General features: G+C 47.4%; 1 protein-coding gene across 1 annotated transcript; it reads right to left on the bottom strand.

Annotated features, from left to right (window-relative positions):
* Positions 1 to 223: 223 nt before the first annotated feature.
* Positions 224 to 7967, bottom strand: LOC129845691 (tripartite motif-containing protein 16-like). Its single transcript, XM_055913571.1, has 5 exons — positions 7864 to 7967; positions 3564 to 3797; positions 2863 to 3022; positions 2678 to 2737; positions 224 to 2441 (listed from the first exon to the last, which is right to left on the bottom strand). The coding sequence occupies exons 1-5, from the start codon at positions 7945 to 7947 to the stop codon at positions 1930 to 1932; spliced, it is 1050 nt and encodes a 349-aa protein (XP_055769546.1). The 5' UTR covers positions 7948 to 7967; the 3' UTR covers positions 224 to 1929.
* Between the last annotated feature and the right edge of the window lie 5826 nt (positions 7968 to 13793).

Genomic DNA, 13793 nt, shown 5'->3' with positions numbered 1-13793 from the left:
ACGTAGGGAATAGGGAACCATTTGGAACAGAGACAGTAATTCCCCTGAACATCTTCCTCTTCCTCATCTGGTTTCTTGAACAGCCCTTCACTCCTCCCCTCTTCCTCCCATCCTCCCTTTTCATTCTATTCTATCAGCCACACCACTAGCTCACCTCCACACAATACATTTACAAGTTAAAGACACACCTTGGAATAAATAACAAAGGAAAACTATTACTAGATGAAGTTTAGTGTTTTTTATTATTCCCCATCACCATAAATCATATTTAATCACTGAACAGTAGCAGACCTAACTTCATCTGTTCCTGACTCTGGATAGTGGATTAAAAAGACCATCAATCTCCAATGATATTAAAGTACTATTCTGAACATTACTGATCTACTGAGTGGCAAGTCAAGATATCTGCTGGTTTTATTGTTTGGTCAATAGCACCACCTGCTGGACAGGTTTAATGTTGCTGGACTGAGCAGTATGGGAGGATGAAAGATGACACATTTAGGGCCGGTTTCCTGGACATCTACATTGAACATACTTTTTAGTCCAGGACTAGGATTAATCTGTGTCTGGGAAACCAGTCCATATAGTTTAGTAGAAAGTAAGTGATACCAGCTTGTAGTGGGCTGACTAGTCCTGAATTGTCCTTTAGTTCCTGGACCATTTTCCATGCAGCTCCAGGTGACAGAGAACACATCAATTAGGACCAACAAGCTGATCAATGATACTGAGGAGAATTACATAGAGACAGAGAACCAACTGAGAAAACATATCAATGGTTCTGAATGACAACCAATATACATCAACACCAGACATCATGATTCATGGAAATGGACAAGATTAAAACATTGCAATTACAAAAATATGAAAACATTGAATTTTATTTCATAACATCTTCTGAAGATCAAATCAATTAAATCATTGTAGATAAAACAGAGCAGAATGAATCATCACATCTGGGGACCATCACCACCAGCATGACTAGTATCTATGTGGACCCTACTACAGTGTAACCAGCTCAGCTATAGACTACACCAGCATGACTAGTATCTATGTGGACCCTACTACAGTTTAATCAGCTCAGCTATAGACTACACCAGCATGACTAGTATCTATGTGGACCCTACTACAGTTTAACCAGCTCAGCTATAGACTACACCAGCATGACTAGTATCTATGTGGACCCTACTACAGTTTAACCAGCTCAGCTATAGACTACACCAGCATGACTAGTATCTATGTGGACCCTACTACAGTTTAACCAGCTCAGCTATAGACTACACCAGCATGACTAGTATCTATGTGGACCCTACTACAGTTTAACCAGCTCAGCTATAGACTACACCAGCATGACTAGTATCTATGTGGACCCTACTACAGTTTAACCAGCTCAGCTATAGACTACACCAGCATGACTAGTATCTATGTGGACCCTACTACAGTTTAACCAGCTCAGCTATAGACTACACCAGCATGACTAGTATCTATGTGGACCCTACTACAGTTTAACCAGCTCAGCTATAGACTACACCAGCATGACTAGTATCTATGTGGACCCTACTACAGTTTAACCAGCTCAGCTATAGACTACACCAGCATGACTAGTCTCTATGTGGACCCTACTACAGTTTAACCAGCTCAGCTATAGACTACACCAGCATGACTAGTCTCTATGTGGACCCTACTACAGTTTAACCAGCTCAGCTATAGACTACACCAGCATGACTAGTATCTATGTGGACCCTACTACAGTTTAACCAGCTCAGCTATAGACTACACCAGCATGACTAGTATCTATGTGGACCCTACTACAGTTTAACCAGCTCAGCTATAGACTACACCAGCATGACTAGTATCTATGTGGACCCTACTACAGTTTAACCAGCTCAGCTACAGACTACACCAGCATGACTAGTATCTATGTGGACCCTACTACAGTTTAACCAGCTCAGCAGTACCAGAGAGACAAAACCCAGGATTGAGGGGCTGAGTGAATGTGGTCTGGACTCTGTGGAGGAGGGTCATTGTGTCAGAGACACTGTAGAAGGACAGGGTACCTGCCTTGTGATCCAGGTACACTCCTACTCTGGAGGACTGAGGGCCTGATACTTTAGTCACAACATTATTGTGTCTGAACCAATAACCACCACGAGAGCACTCTAAACTCCAGGACTTATTATTGTCTCCAAATCCACTATCTAACCTTGTTCTGCTGATGTCTTTATATGAGACTGCTGTATAAACCCAATCCCCAGTCCACTCCACCTCCCAGTAACAGCGTCCAGACAGACCCTCTCTACACAGAACCTGCAATGTGTTGGTGAATCTGTCTGGATGGTCAGGATATCGTTGGACTTGGCGTGTAAAGGTCACCTTTCTGTTCCCTTCAGACAGAGAGAGGTTTGTGTTTGCTGTGTTTGGGTCCAGTGTGAGCTGACAGGAATCTGGGAGAAGAGCAGAGCAGAGACCAATGAGGGGAGTCAGAACAATAAGTTAAGTCAGATACTGTATCTACCCTGTCTTTGATTAGAGCACAGCAGAGATCAAATCAGAGAAATATGAGGAGTCAGATAGATACCCAGTCTTTGATTAGATCTACTATTGCTATATATTTCTAGAGGGATTGTTAGGAGTGTCAGTAAAAAGAGACTGTTAGTTACTTCACAATAAAGAGACTCACATTGTAACAACTGTTCTCTGGTCTTGGGCTCTGGAGGCAGTACAACATCCACTATATTCACTACAGACACACAAACACATTGACAGAGAGAGGGAATGTTATCATCAGACCATATTCCACATGTATATGACTAGTAGGGAACTTTCAATGGTCTAAAGTTGATGTTCTTATTGTTTTCAACACACCTGTAGTGGAGATCTTGGTCCATTCTCCTTTAAGGAAGTCTTCTAGTTTCTCTCTCAGTTCAGACACAGTCTTACTCACATCTCCAAAGTACTGAAGAGGACGGACAGCGATGCTGGGTAAGTCTGAAGATACACTGATACTGGAGAGAGACTGATAACTCTGGAGACAGACAGGGGGGACAGAGAGAGAGAGACAGAGAGGGACAGAGCAAGAGAGCAAGAGAGAGAGTGTTGAGGGACGGACAGAGGGAGAGAGAGAGGGACGGACAGAGGGAGAGAGAGGGACGGACAGAGGGAGAGAGAGGGACGGACAGAGGGAGAGATAGGGACAGACAGAGGGAGAGAGAGAGGGACGGACAGAGAGAGAGAGAGAGGGACGGACAGAGAGAGAGAGAGAGAGAGAGAGAGAGAGAGAGAGGGACGGACAGAGAGAGAGAGAGAGGGACGGACAGAGAGAGAGAGAGAGAGAGGGACGGACAGAGAGAGAGAGGGACGGACAGAGAGAGAGAGGGACGGACAGAGAGAGAGAGGGACGGACAGAGAGAGAGAAGGACGGACAGAGAGAGAGAGAGGGAGAGAGATAGGGACGGACAGAGAGAGAGAGAGAGAGACAGGGACAGAGAGACAGACAGGACAACATAATGATGTAGATGAATAGTTTCACATGAAGTTAATTTCATATCACAAGACAGTTTAGTTACCTGGAGGAAATGGATGTGATCCTCTGTGTGTGAGAGCTGCTCCAGCTCAGTGCTTCTCTTCCTCAGCTCAGCTATCTCCTGCTTCAGTTGCTCCAGGAGTCCTTCAGCTTGACTCACTTGAGCCTTCTCTTGGGCTCTGATCAGCTCCTTCACCTCAGAGCTCCTTCTCTCAATGGAGCGGATCAGCTCAGTAAAGATCTGATCACTGTCCTCCACTGCTGCCTGTGCAGAGCGCTGGAGAGAGAGAGAGAGAGAGAGACAGAGAGAGAGACAGAGAGAGAGAGACAGAGAGAGAGAGACAGCTAGAGAGAGAGAGACAGTAGGTACAGTAGCCTCTGCACCTCATTGAGTCAGAACGCTGCCACCCTGCTCTCCAGGTCCACCAGACCTTGTCCCCCCTCCTGGACAGGCAGGTACAGAACACCTCTTGGTCCTGCTCTACTCTCTCCCTCCTGGACAGACAGGTACAGAACACCTCTTGGTCCTGCTCTACTCTCCTCCCTCCTGGACAGACAGGTACAGAACACCTCTTGGTCCTGCTCTACTCTCCTCCCTCCTGGACAGACAGGTACAGAACACCTCTTGGTCCTGCTCTACTCTCCTCCCTCCTGGACAGACAGGTACAGAACACCTCTTGGTCCTGCTCTACTCTCCTCCCTCCTGGACAGACAGGTACAGAACACCTCTTGGTCCTGCTCTACTCTCCTCCCTCCTGGACAGACAGGTACAGAACACCTCTTGGTCCTGCTCTACTCTCCTCCCTCCTGGACAGACAGGTACAGATCACCTCTTGGTCCTGCTCTACTCTCCTCCCTCCTGGACAGACAGGTACAGAACACCTCTTGGTCCTGCTCTACTCTCCTCCCTCCTGGTACCCCCTCCAGTAGCCTGCCCCGTAGCAGAGCTAGACCCAGCCTCTGCCCCCTGAGTCCTACTTTACTGGACAATAGAACGAGTCCAAACGGCCAAAGAACGTTGTCTGAGCTGGAACACTAGCGAGGCCATAGCAAATGAATTGAAACGAACCTTCACAGAGCCTCTTCTGACTGGAATGATCCTTAGAATTCCACCAAAAAATGTCTCCCTTTTTATTTGACCACTAAAACCTGTTCTTAGGACCAAACTGGAAAATAACAACTGGTGTAGAAAGTAAACATCCTCGATGGTGCCAAGTGTGTTTATGTCTGCATTACCAGGAAGTAGGAAACAACTGCAACTTCTGACTATTTCTGGTCTACGATCGATGACAGCAGAGGACGCTGCCCAACCTTTTCAGACACATGGACCATCTTAAACAGTATCATCCACAATGGGGCAAAACTAAACACAACTAATGAGCTAAATTACATTTTCAAAAACTGAACAATAATTAGGAATAAAATCTGATTAAAAAAAGTAAGATCCCAAACAAATATTACATCCTATATTACAGAACTGCTTCTCTCTTTTGATGCTTATTTTGTGGTGGACGCATCAAAGTGAACCTCCTATTTGCTACTAAATTCTGGAGATACGTCGCATTTGATGGAGTCTTGTACCTTTGCCAGAATTTTTTTGCAGCCATTACTGACAAAATAATCAAATGTAATGTTTTTTGCCAAAACCTCTACATGGAAAGCAGAAAGCTGTGATCAACACTGTCACCTTTTCTACACATGACCTACTGATAACTGTTTTACAACGGCTACTGAATGAAAACAACTGAGGATGAAAAGATATGTGACTGATGTTACGTCATCTGTCTCATTTATAGCCTGGTACAGATAGTAAAACTACATTAAATACAACGTTAACTAGATATCATTTGTGTCATTTATAGCCTGGCACAGATAGTAAAACTACATTAAATACAACGTTAACTAGATATAATCTGTGTCATTTATAGCCTGGTACAGATAGTAAAACTACATTAAATACAACGTTAACTAGATTTCATCTGTGTCATTTATAGCCTGGTACAGATAGTAAAACTACATTAAATACAAAGTTAACTAGATATCATCGCCACATAACTTATGTGGAATTTAAAAGACACCGTTAACGTTACCGTTAGCTAGCTCACAACGTCTGTTACACTGTAACTTACCGGCAGCCTCACATAAAAACGTATTGGTTAACAAAGCTTTGATTCTGACCAAAGTCTATAGTAGTGAAAAGTCTCTCTCTCTATTGTAACTTACCACAAATTGCCATCATAGCCTATCTACATGAATGTGTCCTGTCAGAGTCTTTTCCTCTCCGTTAACCGTTAGCTAGCAGTCTCGAGCCACAGCTGACGTTGACCACAATGAGCTACAAGTAGGACTGACGTCACTACCGGTGCAGCAGCCTCTGCAGCAGCAGCCTCCCCCGGGTCCTAGTGCCCGCCCGGTAACACGGTTAAGATGCGATGGAACGGTTGACGGGAAAACAACAAATCACAGAAAAAATATATTGACTGATATATTGAATTGTTTAGGGTAGCTTTAGCTTTGGCTTTAATAAATTCAGAAAATACTTGAAAACCAAAATAAAAAAGAATAGCAGCCCTCCTCAGGAACCACAAAACCCTCACAGACCAACTTCTTCTTCTATGATATAATGGCGGTCCACAAACCAACGTTAAAGGTGCATGGCGCCACCTACTGTGCTGGATTGTGTTCAATCACGGTTTACACCACTCTAAATCCTCCTACCTAACTCAGAACTTCTGAGAAAATAAAAAAAGAGTCCTTCTAACTTCTAATAGACCCTCCCCCATCCCCCAAATCCCTTCCAACCCCCCCCCCCCCCCAACCCCGTCCAACCTCAATGACCCAACACTTCAATCTTTCCCTCTCTTCAACATCCTTACAACAATATAACAACACATGCTCCACCGTTTCATTGACCATACCCTCCAGACACAAACCATTCACATGCTGCCAACCAGATGTAAGGACCAGTTCAATGTACAATGTCCTAAACACAATCGAGAAAACACCACCTCTTCCTTCCTAATCTGACCTTTGATCCTTGGTTCACCGACCTTTAGAGGACATATAAATGCTGTCCCTTGTTCTCAGAGTCCCATCTCTTCTGCAACACATCTATCAAAATGTCTCTGATCTTACATTTGGCCTAACCTCTACCCAGTGGAACATTAATATCAATTATATCTTGTTTTAAAGCTCTTTTAGATAACTGGTCTACAATTTAATTTCCTTCCACACCTGAATGTGCTGGAACCCTGCAGAATCTCACTACTACACCCATTCTCTCAATTCTCCATAATAACATTGATACCTACAACTGTCCAACCAAAACCACTGCCTTGTCTACTAGTATATTCCCAACAGTCATCTAGAACAGTAGCAGTGGGATGCTCAACCTCACAGCCTTGCAACCCAATAAGCTAATGACAATTTATTACGTCGTATACCCAAAGGCATCTCACCTGCCTCCACTAGTAAGACACATACAGATGTTGATTTAAATGCACCAATACATGTCCTTAAAGCTATATACTGGATTCTGTCCAGCTTCTGAAGACAAGTCTTTGCTGCTGTTCCATAAACTACACACCTGTAATCAATTGTTGTCCTGATCAGAGCTCTATAAATATCCATCAACGATTGTCTGTCAGCACCCCATTCATAACCAGAGACCCACACAACCAACTACCACGAAAGTGATGGAATGAGAGAGAGAGAGACATCGTTACAACACTGTACATAGACATAATATAACATTTCTTCTTCTTTGGAGTTTAACGGTGGTTGGCATCCAATATGTTGCATTACCGCCCCCAACTGGACAATAATATAAATCTATTTTACTTTGTGATACAAAATGGGAAAAGGGGAAATTATGATAATACTAAATAACACCCTTCCAACTAACCCTACACTCATTAAAAACCCACTACCCCATTCCACTACTTTGACCCTATCTGCTCCTGCACCATGCCAACTAACCCTACACTCATTAAAAACCCACTACCCCATTCCACTACTTTGACCCTATCTGCTCCTGCACCATGCCAACGACCTGGGAGGACGGGACACCACCACTCAACACACCCTGTAACTCTTCTGAAGTCAAATCTTGTATGACCAAATACTTCTCTGCAGCTGCCACCACAACATCTATTGTCTGTGATTTAGGGCGGATCCCTCTCAGGATCCTTCACCCCAATCATCCTCTACTTTCTTCACTGCCTCAGCAGTGACAACCTGTTCCCAACAGTGGGGTCAGTGGGATTGGATAGGGACCCCTCTCTCTCTCTCTGATTGGAGGAGAGAAGTGAAATGGTGTGTCTCCTCTGGTCAACAATACTCACCTTGAGAGATTCCACATCCTGTTGGAGCTTCTTCAGCTCCTTCTCTCTCTCCTGGAATCTCTGCTGGACCTTCTGCTGACTCATCCCCAGCTGCCTCTGTGGAGAATCACTTTTCAATGAGCTATCAAACTTTATTAGTCTAGTAGATCAATAGTATAGTAATGTGACATAGGACCCATAGAGAGGAAGGTCCACAATCCTGAGGAAGTCCATTTACAATATTATATTATGTTGATCTCCCTGCTGAGCCATTTTGACGGTTGCTCACTCTCACACAGACAGACGACACAGAGACTCAGATCAGTTTCGTTTCCACAGAAGAGAGTTTGTGGGAGGGGGAGGGACTTCCTGGTTCTGCCGGAGGGGTGGGGTTAGAAGGAGGGAGGGGTTAGAGGAATGGAGGAAGAGAGAGAGGAACTGCATGCAACAGCAAGAGGGAGACAAATAGTTTTGTTCCAAGGTTAGAGCCCTTAACATGGAACAAATGACATAATGAATCTTAAAATGTGAGTTTTTAGAATATCTGAAGGGTAACAGTTTCTATGAAGTACGTATGTATCATTATGTTAATGACCTTTATAATGCCTTATAAGACACCTATGTGTTGTAATGAATCAATAAGGACTGAGGAGGTGTGGTATATGGTTAATATACAGCACCACGGATAAGGACTGAGGAGGTGTGGTATATGGTTAATATAAGGCACCATGGATAAGGACTGAGGAGATGTGGTATATGATTAATATACAGTACCACGGATAAGGACTGAGGACGTGTGGTATATGGTTAATATACAGCACCACGGATAAGGACTGAGGATGTGTGGTATATGGTTAATATACAGGGTCTAGTCTAGTGACAGTGACTAAAGTTCAGGAAAGTTCAGGACAGGGTAGAGTAACCGGGTGGTAGCCGTCTAGTAACAGTGACTAAAGTTCAGGACAGGGTAGAGTAACCGGGTGGTAGCCGTCAAATGACAGTGACTAAAGTTCAGGACAGGGTAGAGTTACCGGGTGGTAGCCGTCTAGTGACAGTGACTAAAGTTCAGGACAGGGTAGAGTAACCGGGTGGTAGCCGTCTAGTGACAGTGACTAAAGTTCAGGACAGGGTAGAGTAACCGGGTGGTAGCCGACTATTGACAGTGACTAAAGTTCAGGACAGGGTAGAGTAACCGGGTGGTAGTCGTCTAGTGACAGTGACTAAAGTTCAGGACAGGGTAGAGTAACCGGGTGGTAGCCGTCTAGTGACAGTGACTAAAGTTCAGGACAGGGTAGAGTAACCGGGTGGTAGCCGTCTAGTGACAGTGACTAAAGGTCAGGTCAGGGTAGAGTAACCGGGTGGTAGCCGTCTAGTGACAGTGACTAAAGTTCAGGACATGGTAGAGTAACCGGGTGGTAGCCGTCTAGGGACAGTGACTAAAGTTCAGGACATGGTAGAGTAACCGGGTGGTAGCCGTCTAGGGACAGTGACTAAAGTTCAGGACATGGTAGAGTAACCGGGTGGTAGCCGTCTAGGGACAGTGACTAAAGTTCAGGACAGGGTAGAGTAACCGGGTGGTAGCCGTCTAGTGACAGTGACTAAAGGTCAGGTCAGGGTAGAGTAACCGGGTGGTAGCCGTCTAGTGACAGTGACTAAAGTTAAGGACATGGTAGAGTAACCGGGTGGTAGCCGTCTAGGGACAGTGACTAAAGTTCAGGACATGGTAGAGTAACCGGGTGGTAGCCGTCTAGGGACAGTGACTAAAGTTCAGGACAGGGTAGAGTAACCGGGTGGTAGCCGTCTAGTGACAGTGACTAAAGTTCAGGTTAGATTAACTGGGTGGTAGTCCCCTAGTGACAGTGACTAAAGTTCAGGACAGGGTAGAGTAACCGGGTGGTAGCCGTCTAGGGACAGTGACTAAAGTTCAGGACAGGGTAGAGTAACCGGGTGGTAGCCGTCTAGTGACAGTCACTAAAGTTCAGGACATGGTAGAGTAACCGGGTGGTAGCCGTCTAGGGACAGTGACTAAAGTTCAGGACAGGGTAGAGTAACCGGGTGGTAGTCGTCTAGTGACAGTGACTAAAGTTCAGGACAGGGTAGAGTAACCGGGTGGTAGCCGTCTAGTGACAGTGACTAAAGTTCAGGACAGGGTAGAGTAACCGGGTGGTAGCCGTCTAGTGACAGTGACTAAAGGTCAGGTCAGGGTAGAGTAACCGGGTGGTAGCCGTCTAGTGACAGTGACTAAAGTTCAGGACATGGTAGAGTAACCGGGTGGTAGCCGTCTAGGGACAGTGACTAAAGTTCAGGACATGGTAGAGTAACCGGGTGGTAGCCGTCTAGGGACAGTGACTAAAGTTCAGGACATGGTAGAGTAACCGGGTGGTAGCCGTCTAGGGACAGTGACTAAAGTTCAGGACAGGGTAGAGTAACCGGGTGGTAGCCGTCTAGTGACAGTGACTAAAGGTCAGGTCAGGGTAGAGTAACCGGGTGGTAGCCGTCTAGTGACAGTGACTAAAGTTCAGGACATGGTAGAGTAACCGGGTGGTAGCCGTCTAGGGACAGTGACTAAAGTTCAGGACATGGTAGAGTAACCGGGTGGTAGCCGTCTAGGGACAGTGACTAAAGTTCAGGACAGGGTAGAGTAACCGGGTGGTAGCCGTCTAGTGACAGTGACTAAAGTTCAGGTTAGATTAACTGGGTGGTAGTCCCCTAGTGACAGTGACTAAAGTTCAGGACAGGGTAGAGTAACCGGGTGGTAGCCGTCTAGGGACAGTGACTAAAGTTCAGGACAGGGTAGAGTAACCGGGTGGTAGCCGTCTAGTGACAGTCACTAAAGTTCAGGACATGGTAGAGTAACCGGGTGGTAGCCGTCTAGGGACAGTGACTAAAGTTCAGGACAGGGTAGAGTAACCGGGTGGTAGACGTCTAGTGACAGTGACTAAAGTTCAGGACAGGGTAGAGTAACCGGGTGGTAGCCGTCTAGTGACAGTGACTAAAGTTCAGGACAGGGTAGAGTAACCGGGTGGTAGCCGTCTAGTGACAGTGACTAAAGTTCAGGACAGGGTAGAGTAACCGGGTGGTAGCCGTCTAGTGACAGTGACTAAAGTTCAGGACAGGGTAGAGAAACCGGGTGGTAGCTGTCTAGTGACAGTGACTAAAGTTCACGGCAGTGGCTGAGGTCCTTGATGATCTTCTGGATGGTAGCGGGGTGAACAGGCCGTGGCTCGGGTGGCTGAGGTCCTTGATGATTTTCTAGATGGTAAGTAGGGTGAACAGGCCGTGGCTCGGGTGGCTAAGGTCCTTGATGATCTTCTGGATGGTAGCAGGGTGAACAGGCCGTGGCTCGGGTGGCTGAGGTCCTTGATGATCTTCTTGGCCTTCCTGTGACACCGGGTGCTATAGATACCTGGAGGGCAGGCATTGTTCCACTTCTTTGCATAGTGAACACTGCATTTCAATAACACATTTCTACCTCCTCAATCAGCCTCTGAGGAGCTTTTACTTCTCTACCTGACCGTCTCATTACAACAGGCTGCCCTGGTGGGTCTGACACAGGAGTGTCTGGGCTTCTCTACCTGACCGTCTCATTACAACAGGCTGCCCTGGTGGGTCTGACACAGGAGTGTCTGGGCTTCTCTACCTGACCATCTCATTACAACAGGCTGCCCTGGTGGGTCTGACACAGGAGTGTCTGGGCTTCTCTACCTGACCGTCTCATTTCAACAGGCTGCCCTGGTGGGTCTGATACAGGAGTGTCTGGGCTTCTCTACCTGACCGTCTCATTACAACAGGCTGCCCTGGTGGGTCTGATACAGGAGTGTCTGGGCTTCTCTACCTGACCGTCTCATTACAACAGGCTGCCCTGGTGGGTCTGACACAGGAGTGTCTGGGCTTCTCTACCTGACCGTCTCATTACAACAGGCTGCCCTGGTGGGTCTGACACAGGAGTGTCTGGGCTTCTCTACCTGACCGTCTCATTTCAACAGGCTGCCCTGGTGGGTCTGATACAGGAGTGTCTGGGCTTCTCTACCTGACCGTCTCATTACAACAGGCTGCCCTGGTGGGTCTGATACAGGAGTGTCTGGGCTTCTCTACCTGACCGTCTCATTACAACAGGCTGCCCTGGTGGGTCTGATACAGGAGTGTCTGGGCTTCTCTACCTGACCGTCTCATTACAACAGGCTGCCCTGGTGGGTCTGATACAGGAGTGTCTGGGCTTCTCTACCTGACCGTCTCATTACAACAGGCTGCCCTGGTGGGTCTGATACAGGAGTGTCTGGGCTTCTCTACCTGACCGTCTCATTACAACAGGCTGCCCTGGTGGGTCTGATACAGGAGTGTCTGGGCTTCTCTACCTGACCGTCTCATTACAACAGGCTGCCCTGGTGGGTCTGATACAGGAGTGTCTGGGCTTCTCTACCTGACCGTCTCATTACAACAGGCTGCCCTGGTGGGTCTGATACAGGAGTGTCTGGGTTTCTCTACCTGACCATCTCATTACAACAGGCTGCCCTGGTGGGTCTGATACAGGAGTGTCTGGGCTTCTCTACCTGACCGTCTCATTACAACAGGCTACCCTGGTGGGTCTGATACAGGAGTGTCTGGGCTTCTCTACCTGACCGTCTCATTACAACAGGCTGCCCTGGTGGGTCTGATACAGGAGTGTCTGGGCTTCTCTACCTGACCGTCTCATTACAACAGGCTGCCCTGGTGGGTCTGATACAGGAGTGTCTGGGCTTCTCTACCTGACCGTCTCATTACAACAGGCTACCCTGGTGGGTCTGATACAGGAGTGTCTGGGCTTCTCTACCTGACCTCATTACAACAGGCTGCCCTGGTGGGTCTGATACAGGAGTGTCTGGGCTTCTCTACCTGACCGTCTCATTACAACAGGCTACCCTGGTGGGTCTGATACAGGAGTGCCTGGGCTTCTCTACCTGACCGTCTCATTACAACAGGCTGCCCTGGTGGGTCTGACACAGGAGTGTCTGGGCTTCTCTACCTGACCGTCTCATTACAACAGGCTGCCCTGGTGGGTCTGATACAGGAGTGTCTGGGCTTCTCTACCTGACCGTCTCATTACAACAGGCTGCCCTGGTGGGTCTGATACAGGAGTGTCTGGGCTTCTCTACCTGACCATCTCATTACAACAGGCTGCCCTGGTGGGTCTGACACAGGAGTGTCTGGGCTTCTCTACCTGACCGTCTCATTACAACAGGCTGCCCTGGTGGGTCTGACACAGGAGTGTCTGGGCTTCTCTACCTGACCGTCTCATTACAACAGGCTGCCCTGGTGGGTCTGATACAGGAGTGTCTGGGCTTCTCTACCTGACCGTCTCATTACAACAGGCTGCCCTGGTGGGTCTGATACAGGAGTGTCTGGGCTTCTCTACCTGACCGTTTCATTACAACAGGCTACCCTGGTGGGTCTGACACAGGAGTGTCTGGGTTTCTCTACCTGACCGTCTCATTACAACAGGCTGCCCTGGTGGGTCTGATACAGGAGTGTCTGGGCTTCTCTACCTGACCGTCTCATTACAACAGGCTGCCCTGGTGGGTCTGACACAGGAGTGTCTGGGCTTCTCTACCTGACCGTCTCATTACAACAGGCTGCCCTGGTGGGTCTGACACAGGAGTGTCTGGGCTTCTCTACCTGACCGTCTCATTACAACAGGCTGCCCTGGTGGGTCTGACACAGGAGTGTCTGGGCTTCTCTACCTGACCGTCTCATTACAACAGGCTGCCCTGGTGGGTCTGAGAGGTGTGAGATATCAGCTGAACTGTGAGGTGTTGTCCGTACGGACTACCTCTGAGACCCCATGACGAGCAAAGAATGACTCAATGTGAGTTATCAGATGAACTGTGAGGTGTTGTCCGTACGGACTACCTCTGAGACCCCATGACGAGCAAAGAATGACTCAATGTGAGTTATCAGATGAACTGTGAGGTGTC

This window comes from Salvelinus fontinalis, unplaced genomic scaffold (genome assembly GCF_029448725.1).
Source record: "Salvelinus fontinalis isolate EN_2023a unplaced genomic scaffold, ASM2944872v1 scaffold_0338, whole genome shotgun sequence".
In the NCBI taxonomy this organism is placed as follows: Eukaryota; Metazoa; Chordata; class Actinopteri; order Salmoniformes; family Salmonidae; genus Salvelinus; species Salvelinus fontinalis.
This window is presented reverse-complemented; position numbering and strand designations above follow the sequence as displayed.

Coding starts and splice junctions, on each gene's coding strand:
- LOC129845691 (XM_055913571.1), bottom strand. CDS start 7,947: ATGAGTCAGCAGAAGGTCCAGCAGAGATTCCAGGAGAGAGAGAAGGAG. Junction 3,023..3,563: donor ATCACATCCATTTCCTCCAG/GTAACTAAACTG, acceptor GTCTGTCTCCAG/AGTTATCAGTCTCTCTCCAG. Junction 2,738..2,862: donor GACCAAGATCTCCACTACAG/GTGTGTTGAAAA, acceptor GTGTGTCTGTAG/TGAATATAGTGGATGTTGTA.